Source organism: Psittacula echo (assembly GCF_963264785.1).
Source record: "Psittacula echo genome assembly, chromosome: 4".
Taxonomy (NCBI): Eukaryota; Metazoa; Chordata; class Aves; order Psittaciformes; family Psittacidae; genus Psittacula; species Psittacula echo.
This window is the reverse complement of record NC_137738.1, coordinates 111633442-111653566: the sequence shown is the minus strand read 5'-3', so window position 1 is coordinate 111653566 and position 20125 is coordinate 111633442. Positions and strand designations below refer to the sequence as shown.

The window sequence follows — 20125 nt, the reverse complement described above, 5'->3', positions numbered from 1 at the left end:
TTTTTTGCTGGTTCCAGTGTTAAAGAGACTCACTTGAAGAGACAACCATGCCCATATTCTAGGTATAAGATAATAGAAGCATTAGTTCTAAAGTACCTAAATCCAGTATAATCTTTCAAAGCAAGAGTGGAAAAGTCTTGAAAGGACATTAAGAAGTTCCTAACTTACTTCTTAATACTTTTAAAATAAAAAGGTACTTATGCTGTGTTTCCAATGTGACTATTCTCAGATTATACATCATGCCACTCTACATACTGTGATCCACGAAGCCTTTTTCCCCCCCCAGGGCTCAACAACAGCAAAAGGTGGTTTCCAACTTGTAGCTACTTGCTTTGAAGTGCAGTAGTATGTGTAGCCATGATACACACAGCAGTTTGGGTATCACTGGTGTTTACTTTGCCTTTTGCATTATTCATAAGAATTACCAAACAAAAATGAATAAAAAGGTCTGAATTCTATGTAATTTGATTCTATTATGCAAACCCCTTACATTTCCTAAGTAAAATGAAGCCTGGCTCAGACCACTCCAGAAAACCCCCTTCCCCTGCCCAAACATCCATACTTCACAGACATCTGGTTTATCTTTGAAGAACACTGCCTATTACTAGAAATACTCAGTTTTACAACAAACACTATTCCAGTTCCAAAAAGGCACCTGCTGTACCCTGTAACATTAGAAATTCTAGCTAAATAAGCTCCCTCATCTCTGGGGCAAAAAGCTGAGACAAAAGGCTTGAAACCAAATAAGCTGCCTTTCCCTAGAACATTTCAGAAATGTCCTTTCTGTATCTTTTGTCTTAGCTATAAACTTTAAATGGAGCCCTGGAGAGGGCAATGACCACTCTGACCACAAAGCAGCATGTACTTCTATTTTCTTTTGTCAGCACCCATCGGGATTGTTTCCTTGGCTGATCAGAGATGAGGGGAAAGCAAAGGGAAGCAGTGTCAGGATTTCTTAGCTAGAAGGAGAAGAAAAGAAACAAGCTGGAGTCAAACTCATCCTTGACATCACTGATCATTGTGTTGACACTGAACTATCACTTCGTTTGCTACTTGAAATCTCCACTTGATGAAAGATCTCTAGACGAGGCAGCTTAGATACTAATTCCGACTTTCCTTCACTAGAATAGCAGTATTTTCTTTTCTCTGCTGCAGTGGAATTCCATGAGCCACTGACTAGGCAGATTACCAAATTCTGGAGGATAAACAAAGCTGTGTGCTGGATTTACTGAAGGAAGAAGCAGAGAGCCAATATGTGCCTCCTTCTCTAACAACTTCACAGTCAGCTCTGTTTGCACTTGACGGACTATCTCTGAGCTGTTGAAATGTGGTTCTCACCCACCACTGTGTTATCAGTATCTGGTGCCACTATTAGTAATCACTTACCACAAGCCTCTTAAAGGTACAAACTCCTGGTGATCAAGGACTTACAGCTAACTACAGAGTGTCTGACAGAGGGAGCCAAAGGAAGAGGGCCAACTCCAAGATCTGCATTAAAAGGAGTTCCTGTAATTGTTAATCAGGCACCAAGATGGAGCTCACACACTCCCTGCTATTTATATGCCTCTTCCTCCTCTGCTCAACTGTGGCATTCTAAGAAATGGCACTGCTGCATCCCAGAGGCAGCACTGCATTTCACCTGGTGGTCATATGCTGGACCTTTATCACAGGATAATGCTATTGCTCTTGCTGTACTAGCTGGTCTCTGCAACATCACAGCAGAACATGAGCACCAGTGAGCACAGTCAGATGTGAATCTCGACAATTACTGAATACTCCCCTCCTGGCTGGAGGCCCTTTGCAATAATTTATCTACTTAATGTGTTCTGTAGAAAGTATCTGTAAAGAAGGACAAGCTAACATACTCATACAGTAAACACTACTTAGCTGTGACCAAGTTACAGCTATAGATACAATCACTTGGTAATGAGGCTCAAAGTCTTTTTTAAAATCATCTCAGTGCAGAGAGGGATGAGACAGCCTAAAGTCTGCATTCCTTGATGGAGAGGGGCAGGTTCCTCTGGAAGACAATAAAACTGGACACTGTAAGTACTCTTTCTGGGTAGCAGTCAGCACCCTTGGTAGCAGATATCACCAGGGCAACCTTAAAGGATTACTCATTAGCTCTCTAAATTTAAAAGACAAAGGTAGCATCATCACTGCAGACTGTTTTTACCCTTAAAACCTACCAAACTGCCTAACAACTGTGGTATCTTTTATGGAGGCAAGAGAAATAACCATGTCAGTGCACTAGTTTCAGTCACCACTACTACTGACGGTGTTCCCATTGTCAAGACCTTAATTTGCTAAACCCTGGTTTGGGGGCACACATTGCAGAGCCTCTCCTGCTCACATACTCTTAATTCGTAGATACCATAGCTTACAGAATGGACGCCCAAGTGAGCGGATTGTCAGCCATGGCTCTACTAATACTGTCTGATTTGAAAACACAAGAAGCCATCTACACTAGTGAATGCTACGTACATACATACGTAGGCCCTCACTCAAAACAAGGTCTCTGCTTCATTCAGGATTTAAAACTACTCTCTACAGAGCACTCTGCCCCCATCCATCTATTATACTAGATTACATTTCCTCCTGAGACAGAAGGGATGCCCTTACCTAGCAATTGTACCAGTCCATCTACCTGTTGGCATGACACTTCATTTTCAAAGGCATGTTAACACTAAGCTGCAAGAAATTAGCCAGACTGACAGGCACGAAAGTGGCTGGAAGAAACTTTAGCAAGAAATGGGGAATACTTTGCTGATGTGTCACTCACACCTCCTTGTTTTGCATTCCAACCCCTTCCTACAGCATTCAAGTCTTTCAGGATTTCAGTCATCTCTCATGTTTGCAAAGGGTTTTGTGGATAGCACCAGCAAGGCCAGACTCTAACAGCAACAATGATTAGAGAAATGGACTTTAAAAACCACTCTGTAATTACGAGGTAGCCTGCTCCATCCAACACCTCCCCCAAGGAATATTTCCAGCCTAAATGAGGGTTTCGTCTGTTTCTTGGAAAGATATCAGTGCTCTGTTTTCCTTCAAAAAGACAGCAGATAAACTTCTGATCTCTGCCAATTCTATGGAACCGGGCAAGGCTGCAGAATGTCTGTGGAATGCTGTACTGGATCCCTGACCTTCAACACTTACTGCTGCCGTCAGGGTTTCAGGCTCAAGCTGAGGGAGAAGCCTCCCCTGCACTCCCAACACTTTCCTTTCGAGAAACTGACTTTCTAGCTTTAAGAGACGGGTTTGAATGCACAAGATGTGGCTCTTTTAAGCAAAGACAACTTTTCACCTGGCTTTTTTACAGCTGAACAATGGTATTTTCACTCCAAACTTCACCCTAAATATCCTGAGTTCAGACAAATTACAGACATGGGACAGCCTTAACACAACTGAAGTTGCCATCAAAGTGATCTTAAGCCACTGGCTACATCTTCCCCTGATCAGTTATCATGAATGGCTAATAGTCCATATTTCCGGGTTGGTGCATGAATGTCATCATTGTTGAACTGGCTGTACCCAGCCACCCCTATTTTAAAGTCTTCAATTCATTATGAAAGAAAGAAAAAAATCAAAAGAAAAACAATTTTATTGCAAAAAGCTGACATTCTGTAACATATTTGGCATACTGCTGAGATAAGACCTTAATTTCTCTGAAGGTTTCTAGCTGGAAAAACAGACTGCTTTTCTTTTGGAGAGCATGGAATTAAAGAAAGAAAAAATGTTTAAAATTCAGAGTTGGCAGAAACATGCAAAATGTATTAAACACTGAAAACAGATGCTTTAAAACTGCTAATCCTTGTGTGTCTCTGAACTTAATTGCCAAGTCTGAGGTCCCCACCCTCTCTCTACAGCCTGATATTGCTACAGCACAGATCTAGAACCTCTTCCTATCAGTAAGTAATGCTCTCCAGAACAGGCGAAGAGCTTTGACATCCAAATAAAGAGCTTTAACAGCGCAAGTAAAAGCTTTCCAGTGCTATGTGGAAAGCACTGGAAAAAAACCTAAATCCCTCATATCAATAAACAATACAGAAAAAGAAGGTGAACATTCATTTAAGCAAAGCAGATTTCCTTATTAATGTCGAAAGAAAAAGTAAGCTTTTCTTCTTAAAGAAAGCAAGTAGGTACAAATCTGAGTGGAAATAAAAATTAATAAAGAGTTTGTATGTTCTGCTGTGAATTTTAAACTAGACTTACAATATATAACAAAGTATTTTAACTGTAAGTGTGTTTTTCTATTTAGTGGAAGTCAAACTTTGCCACTAGTGCATTTTCAGAAAGAGTATATGCACTCCGTGGATGGAAAAATAGGCATTCCAAAAGCTGAGACACAAAAATCAGCACTGAAGTATGGAGTTCCCTCTACTGGTTCTCCCTTGAAATTTCATGGCTTGTTTTTATTCTGTGTTCACTTTGACCATTTTCACTGCAGGAAAGCTAGCAAGAAAATTTTCTTAATGAAAGAACATGTTTTAAAAGGGCTCTTGCAAACGATAGTTCTGGTCATTTTAAGAAAGCCAGCTATCCCCCACCATGCCAAATCATTACATTTGCCAAAACTCCTCATCCATGCCTCCTCTCAAAGTGCTATGCTGTATGGAAATGCATCTAGTTTGAGAGGGCTGAATAAACCCTACAGCTCACATACAAGTGAGGATATGTTAAACTATTAGTTGTAAAGCAACTAATATTAGTTGCATGTTGAGGCATGCACTTCCTCAACAACAGAAATGTTTTACTTGGTGAGAATCACTCAGTGATTCTTTTAATAGGCACAGACATTAATTACACCTTAATACATACAGTCCAGGATCCTACTGCTAAAATACAGATTAGAAAATAAACCTGAAGAATACAAGCTTATAAATGGAAAGACTGTTCTGTACCCATTCAACAGACCAGACTTCAAGTAAGACATCTAACACCTAAAGCTTTTATGTAAGTTCTACCTATAAAAAGAAGTACAAAAGAATTTCACACAAGATCCATGAAGCAGAAAGGACAACTTAAACCAACTGCACACTTGTTCCTTGACTTGCAACAGCAAAATTAATCTGATGTTTGCTCATGTAAGTTTTGACAGGTGCCAGAAATACGTGGGACAAATATTGTCATTATTATTAATCAGTTTTATCATTTTACTGGTGGAACATTCCAGATATATAAATTACACAGAAGACCGAGGAGAGTCTTCTCTCAAAGTCCTATGTCACCAAACTGCATGGCCCAGTTTACCCTTCCATTCTTTGGAATCAACCCTCTTCTCAGGAAGTCATTTCCTCCAGTTCAGTCCTCATCTCTAGCTTTTCAACTTACGTCATGAACTGTTTCCCATCTTACTTTAGAGTTCTATGACAATTTGAAATATGAATTACAGTACTATGAATTTTGTATTTAATAATTACATTTTAGCCTTTTGATCATTCAAGAACTTCTGACCTGAAACCGCACACACATTTGCTCTTCACATTTCATGACGCCTTTGGAAAAAGAAGGAAAAAGCACAACAAAGTATTTACCTTGTGGACGTGCTTGCCTTCTCCACTGTAGACATGAGTCTTGCAAACGCATCAGTCACTCTGTTGCTTGCATTGGAAGTTTCCAGTTTTGAGGTTGTCAATTCATACAACTCAGGATCCACACCTTATAGTATAAAATGATAATCAGTGATGGTTGGAGGCAAGTATAGCAATAATTAGCCACAGACCAACTTGCTAGAGACTGTTTTCTGTAAACATCTGAATCACTTATAATGTCAAGATGCAGGAAAAGAACATGACAGGACATGTCTGCATTTCTGAAACATCATCCTCTGTCCCCACCCTTTTCAGTAGCTTTTATAGTTGTACTAGAAAACACACACACAGTGGATCAAGGCTGGCATACAAGGTCTCAGTCTAAGAGTAAATAAAACAAACTTGATTTACCTTTTAGAGTGAAACACCTGTAAAAATGTCAGCTGTGGTAAAACGGACTGTTTCAATTATTTCAACTCAACTGTATTAGAAGAACACTGCATGTTACCAGGAACCAACTGTTTAATGAGGGATTACGCACAGCACTGGCATGCATTAGGGTGCATTTAGTATCCTGCTTTTTCCAAGAATTAAAAATGTTTTGTGTTAAAAATGTTTCAAGCGAGAAAAAGCAGCTTTTATGGTACCGAGAAGTGGAATGGCATTAAAAAAGTTACATACTAGAACGTGTAACGCTACCACAACTTTTAGTCTGTGATCCCTTTTAATCGTTCAAGTGTTTATAACACACTAAGTATCTGGATGTTTCAGCCTTGACTTCCTAGTTTCAGACACCTCAACTCAGATGCTGAATTTTGACATCACATATGTTGTGAATGGATTTCAAATTTTATCAGTAGAGGCCATTCTGAAAACAATGCAAACAATAGAAAACTGCATCCAAAAAAATACATGAGTGAAATTCTACCTGTTTAATAGCAAGCATCACATCATAGTAAGAAGTAGCTCTAATATTTCCAGTTATTAAGTACATTTTCTTCAATAAAGTCTCTATAAATTAGAACTATCAAAATAAAGCAAGAGGAAAGGCTGTTACGACACATTTTGTTGCCAGAAGCTTTTTACATTGGTGATATTACTCTAGTTACAGTTTAAGTTAGTTCATGTTTCATGGGTTAAAATGAAGTATGCATATATGCCATCCACAATAATAAGCGTTCTTCAAAAACAGCGTAGTAGAGTTTTTTGTACAGAAGCATCATGGTAGACACCTGTGTTCTAAACAAGTGTCACACCAGTGCCAGCTGGTTTGGCCAACACACAAGCATTTCATACTAGTGCAGAACAAACGCTGCAAATGCTTAGACATGATGGTCCCATGTAGCTACCTAATACAGAAACTGATTTATAAGCTGATGTGCTGATGATTTTAGCCAGCCTACCTGAGTGGAGCAAGACACTTTTAAGAGTACTCCTGAAATACCAAAAGATTACTAAGTAAAAAAAAAAATGAAAATGCCTGTGCCTATAGTTCTGCCTTTTCCACCCAGTAATTGCAGTACTACATGCACAAACACATGCCTGCTTTGCATGAACTCTCCCCACGCAGTGTCTACATCACTCATCCTTTGTGCACGAGTACTCTCACACTGTTAGGAAACTAAGCTGACCTAGGAGTAAAATGAAGAAAATCTTCCTGGTTAAGCTGCAGAAGGTGGGGGACGGGGAGATGATCTGATCCACTTAGTATGAATTGATTAGAAATTAATAGCTGTGTTTTCCGTGGACACAGGTTTTTAAGTTTGGGTTTCCAAAGTTACGTTTTGTCCAGCTTCATGCAAAATATGCACTGCCCTGAGCCAAATATACCAAGATTTTAAGTATTGTCAGATGTTTACAGAACTTGGAAATAGGAAAAAGCCCAACTATTCCATAAAATATCCACTTTCAATCAGGGAAAGGAAGACTTGAAATACACTTTCACTTGCAGAAGCCTGAGAAATCCCATTAAGGTACAAATTGTAAAAACTAATTGAAACGAGGAGTCCTTTGACATGCAACTCTGCAACAGAAGTTAAATGCAACCTTCAAAGTTACATCATTTAGATATTCACATTTATGGTCCTGAATTCATTTTCATGCAATGTTGCTGCTCAATTTACAGATCTTCAGGCACCTTACTCAGCTACATTTGTGTTGAACTATTACCATGAGATATAAGATAATACACTAAACCTGTGGGAACATACTAGAAATTGGTAACTCCCTTTTCAGAATGCAATTCTTTTTTAAATAAAAAAGTTATTTTGGCTTGAAATCAGACTGAGAAGGATACAGTGTAGATCTATAGTAAGTAAAACTAAAGGTCTCCAGAGAAAGAACAGACTTCAATTACTAATAAGTTTCTTCTTTAAGCCAAACGATCTAACAATTTGCCTTTCAATTATTTTACTTATTTTCAAGAGTTGCATATTCTCCATTTTATTTAAATGATCTGAGAATATTTAAGGAAAGCACTGCAAAACCTTAATGAGATATTGAAGGAAAGTTAGCCAACCAAACCCCACACAAAGCTCTTAAACACACACACAAACACACGAGCTGCAAGCCAAGAAACAAATGACTTTCCCAGAAACAAGTCAGGAGGAAAGAAAAAAGCCAAACCAAACAAAAGTAACCAAAAAAGGGTACTATAGGGCATACCAGGGAAGATGGTTGTACCTGTAACTCAATGAAACAAAGAACAACAACAACAACAACAAAAGGGGCAATAAAAGGCTAAAAGCATCCCTCTAGTAATCACCTCAAGTGTGCACATCATCAGGACACAAGAATGCAGCCAACTGCACAAGCAGTACATGTACAGGCTACTGACGACTTCTGTTGATAGACTTGCACACACAAAAGAACCTGTTAAGACTCGAGTTTCTTGAAGTTGCTACCTATGATTTCCATGACAAACCTGCCATCTTTCATCTGGACAATGACATTTCTCAAGGGTGGAATAAACACATTTGGAATGCGATGCCACAAAAATGCCTTCAATGACCCCATTGCGAAACAACAAAAAAAAGCAGGTTTTTAAAAACAAAAAATGCAGTAATAATTCTAAGCACTTATTTGAAATGGGGGAAAACCCCCAGACCTCTTAAAAATTGATTTTAAAAATAAAACCCAGTAAATTAAAATAAAAAAACCCCAAAACCTTCCTGTGAAGAAAATTATCATGGTTTCAGGCATTACATTGGAAGAATATTTGCCTTATCTACATAACCTATGCACTAAAATAAATCCCCCAAATGTTCCTTTAAATTCCTGCAGAAATTTATTCAAAGTGTAGGTTTTCACAAGCTCACGCAATATAGTCAGAGCATGTCAAAACCATGTGATAAATTAATTCAATTACTTTCATGTATTAGCTAATGGAAAGTGGAGCTTTCACCTCCTTTTTAAGGGAAAAGGTTGGAGATAAAGTGCTTTGGCTTTATAATCATCGTTCATGAACTTCTAGTGTCCCACAAACATGCAACTATCTTTGTTTTCTATTATGAATTATGTTAAAACACTTTTTTCACTTTATCATTAATATCAGTAGTTCACACATGCAAAAATTTACAACCTCCTGGTAGCAGCAAACCCCATCAGGGTTTTGATATGTTAAGCTCTGTAACTTTAAATTCACTCATAACTTCTAAATAACATCATAATCCTATGACTTGGAGGCACTCATTCAGAGGAGAGAAAAACCCTCATTTTTTGAGAATCATCACATCTGCAACATTTTTCAAGTGCTTAGAAAAGTTAACTCTCAAAATTTCTCGTTTGAAACAAGTGTTTTAACATCTTATTTGCAAGAGCATAAAAGCCATTCATTCCTTCAGCATGTGACAAAAAAGCTGACAGTACCTTTTAAATACTTCACACTCGATACAAAACATCAGAAAACAGAACACAGATTAAAGGAAAAATGCAGTAGAAAGACATTGTAGAGAAACACAATGCAAAATTTCGCCTTGTTTATAGGAAAGTCAAGTGATGTGCTCATGCTTTTAGTAAGTCGTTATAATATTACAGTTGTGGTTTTAACACTCTGCTGACCTGGGATTGTGGTGGTGCTGCTAGAGCTACTGTCATCCACGGGCCCAAAGAAATCAAGGTTCAGAAGAGTGGAACCTCCACTAGCTTGAAATTCAGTGACCGTGTTGGTAGGCAGCCATATAGAAGGTAAGCCAAGGGAGGGGTTTATGTGTAAAAAGGGGTAAGACACACACTTGAACATGCAAGTTATAATTAGTACTCAGTACGCAATTTAAAAATTGACATGAAAACAATGCTTACAGTATTAGTTTGTACCTTCTAAAAATGTTAACAGCTTAATTCAGTGCACATTTCCTTATGTACAATGCAGCAAGGAAATCAACACTAGTAACTTGAAAATAGAAATATTTATTTCAATCTATATTTCAATCTAAAAATGAAAGAGAACCAGCACGACCCAGAAAGAAAGATGTGATCAGTTAAAGGGAAACAATATACAGGTCAACTTATAGTTAGAATACAGTGGGCTTTTGCTCCCTTCGCTACAATTGAAAAACAGGAAAGTCAGGAAGACTTAGCAGATCCCCAAAAAGCGAAGAACCGAAAGAACCCTTTATAGTTTTATTTAGCAGCTTTAAGCTATTAATTGTCATTATCTTAAAGCAGGGTAACAAATGCCACTCTTGTATCCAGTTCCTCACTGGTAAGTTATACTGTTCCCCTTTAGTACTAACCAGAAATCAAACCAAGATACATTTTAGGGAAGTTGTTCATTAAAAAGAAAGCATGATGATTGACTGAAGTAATAAGACACCAGACAACAGCAAAAGGGTCCATCCAGGCTTTCCTTCAGCACCATGATATTGCTATCCAAACTCTTACATCCCACATGTTCTGAAACAACACCATGAGGCAACACCAGTGGAGTAAGAGATGCAGTTTATTTTAGCCTGCTTTTGAACAACTTGTGTCATGAGTTAATTGCTGTTAGCAGGCTCCTCATAAAAGCGTGTTTCTTTACAAGTTTCTAGTCTGTCCATCAAACAAGTTTCCAAAACTTGTTTTGTTTCCTTTGCATGCACTTGCATTTCTGAGACTGGAGGTGGTGGCGCAACTCACTTTGCTATTAAAATAGACATATGTGAAGGGTCTTTTATGTGATAACTATATACATGTACAGATACAAATAAATTTGTAGCTACCTCTTTAATATATTACCTATAATTAGCTCTTGCATGTAAGCAAAAGTGGTAACAGATGAAGTCACATTTTTGAAATATAAAATTATCTGTAAATCTGAAAACTTTCGGCTCAAGAAGGATATATTTTGCAAACAGTTTGTGATTAAAATATTGTGCTTTGAAGTAGCCACTATACACAAGTTCGTCATTCAAAGGATGTCTAAAGAGATAGTAGTTCATCGGTGAAAAATACTCTTAAGAAGTAAAACTCAATCTAAAATGCTCTTTTGTTCAGAGTTTCATTATAATCTGCAGTTATGCATGATGTAGTGTTAATATTGCCACTGTGACACTAGCATCTAAAATAATACTTAACCTGGTATTTTTCAGACTACATAATACTTCACATAGGGGCACAGTTAATCAGAAAGAAAGCCTGAATTTCCAAAGGTAGGAGTAAGAAATAAATATTATATATATTTATATATGTGTGTGTGTTTGTATTTTTAAAAAAATAATCAGCAGATAGATGTTTGTCTGAACTTTGTAGCTTTCTTATCTCTAGCTCTGGTGCTAGAGGCTCTACGGAGAGACGTACCATCTAAAGGGTTAGTAAGGCCACTGCTACTCCAGTCAAACTGGACAGGTGGTAGAGATTCCTAGAGTTGAAAAGTCAGAAATCAGATTTTATAGTCAGTTCAGGTTACAACAATGCAAAGCAGTTCAAACAACAGATTCTTTAGCATCTAAATACTAAAAAGACAACTAAATGAGCAAGCCCCAACTTTTAGGGGGCAAGTATTTTCATAACATGCACTAAAGATTCAAAGTAGATTTGTTCTATCATAGGAAGTCTTATTAAATTCTCAACAGTACAGATTAGGTAACCTCTATACTCTAACAGGATTTTCAAATTAACAAAAACATATGAATTTGATTAAAAAAAACCCTTAAGGCATAGTTGAAAGTTAAATTATTAATACTTTCATGGAAGACAATGCATTTTGCATAAGAAGTTATGTATACACAATTATGGGGCAAATGTAAAATAAGGTTATTAGTGAAAGCTGTCGGTACACCCATTCTTTGTCCTGATTACATATAAAATCAAGTTATGTACCATCAAAGAGCCTGTGATTGTTTTGGTTTGTTTTGCTTTAAAGAGTCATAATCCCTATGTGTGAGGGACAAACTATCAATACCCTCCCCAACCCAACCCTTAAAAAAAAAAAATCCTGTAACTTGTTATCCGTTAACTAGTAACTCATTCTGATATAAAAACAAACCCTTGGTAACAATGCTTGAACAAGAGGAGCATGGAAATGTTAATTCCTTGTGGGAGCCCATCCTTGCCTTTTTATTTCCTCTTGTTATGTCTTTTACACACGCACAGGTAAATCAAGCAAGCAGCAGGGACCATGCTTTACAGGGGAAGTGTGTTCAGGTGCAGTGTAACTTGCAAGTGCTGTCCTCTCGTATTCTCAGGGCACAAACAGATGGGACTGTATCAGAAATGGCTGAAGTAAGTTCATCCTTCTACCTCCCTGCATTGCATTTCTGCTCTCTCCCCAGTGGGGTCAAGTATCAAGATGTACCGGGAAAGGATGTGCCCTCAACTTCTAACAGAACAAGCACACTTATGAAAGAAAAGCAGTGGAAGTTCTCTGCAGCATTATTCAAAATGCATCACTAGTTGTCAAGTTTCCAGTGGCTGAGACATACCTTCTCTTTAGTTTTATTATATATATATATATATAAATATAAAAACCTGTCAACTATCCAACACTGAAAAACCAAGCAGAATAACAAATCAAGACTGTAGCAGCCTGAGCTAGCTCTGCACAATTAAGCTAACTGTAAGAGGCTTTTGCTAGGTGATAGATGTTTATGGAAAGAAAAATGAAGGGACCTGGAGATTTCTGTATTTACTTATCGTAAATGCCTTGCCTAGAAAATCTTTCCTACCTAATGACTTGGAAATATTTCCAGTACTGAGCACAACTGGAACAGTATTCAATCCATGGAGCTTAAGAAGCTGATGCTACACTTTTTACTTTGCTTTGCTAATGAAGTTACTGGCACTGAAATGATTTGCATGGAAACATAATGTTAGGAGTGTGGAAGCTACACCTGAGGAAGTAATGATCACTATCATCTGTAGCTTGGTTAAGGTTTGTCACATCTAAAATATATTAACATTACAAGGGGCTTGTAAAAAGAAAAAAAAAGAGCAAAATGAACTCAAATTGAAACAAAATAGCTTCCTACCAACTCTCACTTACTGAGGAAAACACCCACTACATTTTGTGTCAAAAGACTGAGTCAGGACGGATGAGTGTGACAAAACTGCATGGAAACAGTGGTACCAATGGCTTGCTAAGCTTTTCCCTTTAATGATGACTTGATTCTCAGATTTGCCAGAGCACAAAGGATGTGATGAATTCTTCCTAATATGGGGAAAGAACCCCAGACTGACTCGAAATCAGGAAGAGTATATTAAGTATATTAAACTGCTCTATGGAATGAAGCCCTTCTGCTGACTTCAATCACTTCCAAAAGAGGGTGGCAAGTAAAGCAGACCCCATCTATACAGGTTCCTGACAAGCCCTGTTCTATCAAACAGCAAACAAAGTGAAAGCAGAGAGCAGAGGCAAAAGCCAAAACAAAGTTTTCTATTCCTTGTGTCCTTGGCCCCAAGAAAACTAAACTATACAGGGACACCTGAACACAGCAGTGAAATCTCAGACAGTGGGAACATAATGTTTTGTCTTTCAGAGATTGCAAGGTTGCTAGACTACTGCACTTCGACTATTACTTTAATAACATGCTTTAAGGAAAAACACCCAATCTAGAAGAATATTGAGAACTGGGGCAAACTGCTTTCACTCCTCCCTCCATCTTAGATTACAGGGCATGGTACAGAAATGAAAAAGTATATTCAGCTGTCAGAATACTACTCTCAATGTTAAGGAAGTGAGAAAGAGGAAGCTAAAATCCCACTGGTTTGACTGCATCGTATTTCTCTTTGATAAAAGTGAGAGATGTTTTCACACAGTAATTTTACAATGGTATTATGCAAGAGCTTTTGTAATCCAAAAGAGTAAAATGTAAATGTTTGTCTCTGTGCCAATAATTACCCAAGGAAAATTAAACAAAGGAAAAAAAAAAAGAAAGAAAAGAACTGTTTTGCTGTCTTAAAGCTGTGAGAGGGGGGGATAGAAGGGCTTATAATACAAATATAGTATAAATATTTAGTTAATCCCACAAATGAGCATCATAAACATTTCAGAAAGGTTTACAAGGAAGTAATTCATAAGTTTCACTGTGTGCATTCATTGGCAAAATTACAACTGTCCTGAAAAATTATGCTTCTCAGACACCACTTTCAAACGACTGTCGCATCTGATACAATAGCAAGTTCTGTATCTCTTACCTGCAAACCTTTCTCTCTGTCAACAAAGCTACATATATTCTTGGATCTTTCTTGTGTGTAACTGGAGAGCAGTCCCATGATGGAGGCTTTGGCTGGTGGCCAATAATATGGTAGTTTGCATCTGTCATTGTTAGAAGTCCTGATGGTCCCTTATATAATTAAAAGTGTTTTTAAAGACTGTCACCCCATGGGGTTTAATTAAGGCTTAGACCCTAATAGCCAGCAAGTATAAGATACTTCTATTATAACCTGATCCCTAATTCAGTGGTTTACATACATGCAGATGTGCTATAATGGGCACCCGCAGAAAAGAATGACTGGCAATTTTCTTCTAGAAAAAGGTCTAGGTCACTGTAGATTGCTAATCCAATATAAAACTCACAAAGCAAAATTAGGCGGGTAAGAAATCCCCTATTTACCCTGTATGCTGGGACAAAGCTACCACTAGACTCTACCAAAGAAACACAGTCCCAAATAGAGAGAAGAGGATGCTCTGAAGCAACAGTGAAAGAACAGAATATAAGACAGCTTTTTTCCAAGAAAGCCAAAGAGAAGCAGGTAAATAAACTTTACAACATTAACCACAGAACAGTATCAAATCAAAAGAAAGCAGTCAACATTAAGTCCAGACAGGAACCATTTTAACAAGTGCTGAGATATATTTAAATCACACTGCCTGAAGACATGGCCATGGTACAGACCCTCCTCCCACCCCCCCAAGAAGAAGAGAGGGGTACCTGCATCAGGCTTCACAATCAAAGTTCGCCTATGTGAGCAGACACTCTTTCTTTACACCTGATGTGTTTTGATAAAGCCTTTTACTTCAGACCTGCGAAGCCTCTGAGATACCAGGCTCGGATAAAGGGAACAGCAATCAGGGAATTATTTCATACTGAGTTTCCTGCCTTACAGTTATGACCACAGAGGAAGAGAGAAACAGACCCTTCAACTGTCAAGATAAACAAGACAAGAAGAATTTACATGCTACATTCAAATACAAAACTGGATGAGTCTACAAAAACCATCTTTACACAACAAACTAATTTGATAGATCAGTCAGTAACTTAAGCAGCTTGAGAGAAGAAATCACAAAAACCTTGCCCTCACAGCTTAAATGGCTCAGATGGAAATTTCTCCACTCTATTTCCACACTGTAACTACCCCAGTGAGATCCTCTGCAGGGAATGTGGCCAAGACACAGTTTATATAATAACTCAGAAAAGATACTGCAGATCATTTGCTGCTTTTTCCTCAATACTTTTGATTCTGAATGCTCTCTATTTTAAATCTCTGCATGCTTTCCTCCATTCGCCTACAACAAAAAAAACTTAGGAGGCTTTTTGGTGTTCCTACAAATGTTCTTTGCGCTCCTACTTCTGCATCACCACAGTCTTTCTTCCAAAGTCTTATTCCTTCAGCAGGAAGTCATACATGTACACACAGAGGCACTGATCTGTACACACAGAAGCACTGATCTGTACACAAGTCCCATAAATGACAGGCTTTAAACAACTCATTTCCTTAAGCAAAGCCTAGAAATATATTAACAAGAGCCTCTCCTTCTAATAAGAAAGTCAATATTCTGAAGTTTCTAAATATAAGAATGACCCATCATCATCACTATCTGAAAACAGAGGCATTCAGAAGTTTTAATACAATAATTATGCATTAACTGGATAAGCTCTAAAGATATATAAGTTGTTATATCTAAATTACCTGTCCTTAGAATAAGAAGTTTGAGTGTCCACCAAAATTGTTTATATTTCCACTGCGTATTTACCAATGTTTATGGCACAGTTCCTAATGAAATGTTTACCAAAGCTGGGACACATCATCTTAATACCACTACAATCTGGAATATTCCTAAAGGCAGTCTGAACAAAGTGAAGTTGGATTTTTCCAAAAGCAAACAGAAGCCACCAAACATTAAGAGAAGATAAGGCCAAGAAAGAAACAAGGTCTCTGAGGTGGAGAACTGATTGTTCCTGCCCTGAAGCTTTCTCAATGTTACTTAACTGTGGCCTCCTAATGGTTACAGCTCTAACCCATCTCTTACTCAGAAGTTTATTTCAGTGTTTGTCTTTCTGAAAACGAAACAAACCCCAAGGCCAGCAGCACAGACAGATAGCACAGAAGCTTCTGGTATGTATTCATAGACCACAATTATGGAACTGAGATGGTCTTGTCAGAACAAGTGATGGGACAAGATTATGCAGCCCAGAAAGCCAACTGTATGCTGAGCTGCATCAAAAGGAACATGGCCAGCAGATCAAAGGAGGGGATTTTCTCTCTCTACTCTGGTGTATAAGATCCTCACCTGCAGTCCTGAGTTCATCTCTGGGGGCAACAACACAAGAGGGATGCGGATCTGCTGTAGCAAGCCCAGAGAAGGGCCATGAAGATGACAATCAGAAGGCTGGAGCACATCTTCTATGAAGATAGGCTGAGAGAGCTGGGCTTGCTCATCCTAGAGAAGAGAAGGCTCCAGGGAGACCTCAGAGCAGCCTCCTAAAAGGGCCTACAAGAAATCTAGACAGGGACCTTTTACAAGGACATGGAGTGACAGGACAAGGGGGAATGGCTTTAAACAAACAGACGGGAGATTTAGACTAGATATCAGGAAAAATTTCGTCCCTGTGAGGGTGCTGAGGTGCTGGCACAGGCTGCCCAGAGAAGCTGTGGCTGCCCCATCCCTGCCAATGTTCAAGGCCAGGTTGGATGGGGTTTGGAGCAACCTGGTCTAGTGGAAGGTGTCCCTGCCTGTGGCAGAGGGGTTGGAACTGGATGAGCTTTAAGGTCCCTTCCAACCCAAACCATTCTATGATTATCCCACTGCTTGTCACAGTTTGGAATTTTGCTGCAGGAGTACCCAAAAGTGCAAATTCAGAGAGAAAGAGGGGAAAAAAAAAACCAAACCCAAAAAACCTCTGATAAGTAGAGGTTCTTTATTTTTGGCACTCAGCACTACGACTGCCAAGCAACTGAGAAAATGGCACATGTCAGATCCTGCTCCTTCAAGCTTTTGCAGTTCTCTACACTATGTTTAGCGCATGGTTTGTTTTCCACTCTGTAAAAAAATGGAACTTTGAATGCTGCAGAAAGCCAGTGAAATTTTCCTACTTTTTTCATATACAGAAATAACGCTAGTGATTTCTTCAGCTCAGACTGGCTGCAATATCCATTACTGTTACATTTTCTAATGCCCGGCCCAGCTGCTCAGTTCCACTACAGTATTTATGAGAAGCAACACAGGAGCATCACCAAACCTGTATAATTGCTATATAAAACAATTCAGTTCTGAGACCACTGACATACTGCTATTCTACAGTGAAAAAAATTCTCCTCTGGTATAAGCATGTCACGGAGCTCTGCACTATGGCAGAGCAAGGAATGCAAGTAAATCACCATACTCTGAAAAACCTAGTGTAAAGTTTGGCTGTAGCACAAGGACAATTCATTCTGGAATGCCATTAAATGACAAGCGCAGCAGGTAACCAAAGATGCTGGGTAGATTAAACAAGGCCTGCACTAAGCTGATCCTCTGAATATGTGCTGGGCACCACTGTAGTGATATTGAAAATGAAGTGTCTCTGCACATCTCACTAGCTTGTTGACAACCATACACGCTGCAACATGCATGGCATTTAAGTGGTTTTCTAATGTCATAATATCAAAACTATAAAAAAAATAATTCATGAAATTCAAAAGCTCACTCCTAAACAGACCTGAACTCATTTTTCACCAGACTTAAAAGACAGAGAAGCAGCAAAGCATCTTTCTGTTCAACAGATAATCATTCAATAAAACCTGGCATAATGGGCCAACAGAACTTGTACAGTCAGGCACTTATTCTAGTAATGATTGTACCCAGAATCTGTTTCCAGGCAGCTGGGCTCTTTTGCATATTACTCTGAAAAGGCCGGAAAGAAAAAAAAGGAAAAGAACATGAACAGTACACATGTAGATATGGTAATTCAGAAGAAACAAGTGCTAACCAACAGGTTCTACAAGACATCCTACAAGACCTTTGCTTCAGAAAAGGGAAAGATGAAGAACCTTAGCTAAAAAAAGGACAAATCCAAAGTTACATCTAAAATTTGTGCAAGTAACTGTCCACTGCCTTTTAAAGCAAACTGCTGCCTAACAGAGGTATCATCAGGACTCTTAAATGCTGGCCACCAACCGCTGCAGTCTTATCATAGGCACTCCCTTCCAGTCACACATGAAAAGCAGATCCAAGAGCAAGACTTCAATCTAACACAAGGAACACCTGCCCTTTAAATACAGGTGGTTTTGCACACACCATTTAGATATTTTAAATATGAAGGAAGAGGCAAAGCATCCCATTGTTTTCCTCATTTTTTCTTTTACTCTCCTCCCCCTTCTCTATGTTTTACCTGGAACTGATCAGATGTACAGGTGTTCATCTCTGGTGATATAGGAGGTGTCTGTCCTATTGAAGCTATTTTTTCTGCTGCAGATATTGGTTTCAAAGGTTCCTTGGTAGGCTCTAACATACCCTAAATAGAGAAATAAATAAAAAGTAATAAAACACACACACACATATATATTCCAGGAACTGCAGATGCAAATAAAATAGGAAACACACCATTGGGTAGTACTACCCTCAACTAGGGGCTTGGGGGTAACCAATATCTTGGACACTTTCAGTGAGGGGGACAGAAGGAGATGGGACAGGGAAGAGAATCATCCTGGTTCCTTAGCTATAAGAAACATTTTAGAGCCAGTAATAGAAACCTAAGTGCTTCACTGGAGCTTGCTTTCAATTTTCAATAATGTAATTTAAGCTGGAAGAAACAGTTACTTGATGAGGTGAAGTCTTCTCCCCATTGTGTAAAGACTACTCTAGAAACATCAAATGGCCCATCACAAAGGTACAAGTGCATTCATTCCATTTCAACAATTAAGTAATTCAGAAGAAACAAGTCAAATTATCAACTTGCAGAATGATACCAAGAACAGTAATTACTGACATGGATATAAACGCACTAAAAAGCTTTAAGAAAATAATTAAACGACATTTTTAATTTTAAACAAGTGGTCCAAAGACAGCACTATGAAAACGTCTGAAACCTCTGGTGGTCCTTAATAAAACTGAGAGTGAGAAAGACTAAAGTTTGTGCCAGGGTGGTTTGCATGTCTCGGTGCAATGAGGTATGAGAGAAGAAACCCCCAAATAAAATAACTGGATTTGCAACCAGCATATTTAAAGTCATTTCAGGAAGCCAGCCACCAAGATGTTTCTACACCATGTTAAGGGAGCTTAGGGTTTAACCACCAGTTAAATCAATTCTTTTGGACAGTGAGAAGCACCTGAAGCAGGGTGGCAATAGGAAGCTGCAAGCCACTTTACTCCTACCATCATCTCTATCCAGCTTATTGTGTGCTCAAGTATATAAAATAATTTGGAGATAATTAACCAGCAACACCAATTCATTGCAAAAAATAACTGCATGTGTTGCATACAAACATAGTCTTGCTCACAAATGTGTTACAAGAAGAAAACAGCAATTACTACAAGATGTTTTATCTCTCTGTATCAGAATACCACGCTTACATCCAGAGAAGGGCATGAGCTGACCTTGATGCACTAGAAAACAACAGCTCTAGCAAATGTAAAAGTCACTCTACAAAATTAACCTACAGATTAAATTGGCTTAATGTATATCAAAAAAACCTGTAATCCTTTTATATTCAATTTGTGAATGACAATATAGAAGTGTGTTTGTATGTACACATATATACAAACACACAAGTTTTCTGAAAAAAGAACATTTATTCTGCTCAGACTAGCAAAAATAGCAAATCTTATCTTCTAAACGTTTTTACAGACACTGCACAGAGTCTGAAACATGGGAATTTCAGAATATTGGCGTAAGTGAAAACAGTTGATCTTACTGCACTGGGTTACTTGCGTTTCGTTTAATCTACGGAGATCTAAATTATGCTTACTGTTTTTA

At 38.4% G+C, this 20125-nt stretch overlaps 1 protein-coding gene across 1 annotated transcript in view; it reads right to left on the bottom strand.

The window, feature by feature from the left end:
- The window catches only part of AFTPH (aftiphilin), a 57032-nt gene that overhangs the window by 13707 nt on the left and 23200 nt on the right, over nt 1-20125 (bottom strand). Inside the window, 5 exon segments of the mRNA XM_080615044.1 lie at nt 5535-5658; nt 9591-9730; nt 9732-9762; nt 11310-11370; nt 18542-18664. Coding sequence (XP_080471170.1) covers nt 5535-5658; nt 9591-9730; nt 9732-9762; nt 11310-11370; nt 18542-18664 — 479 coding nt within the window.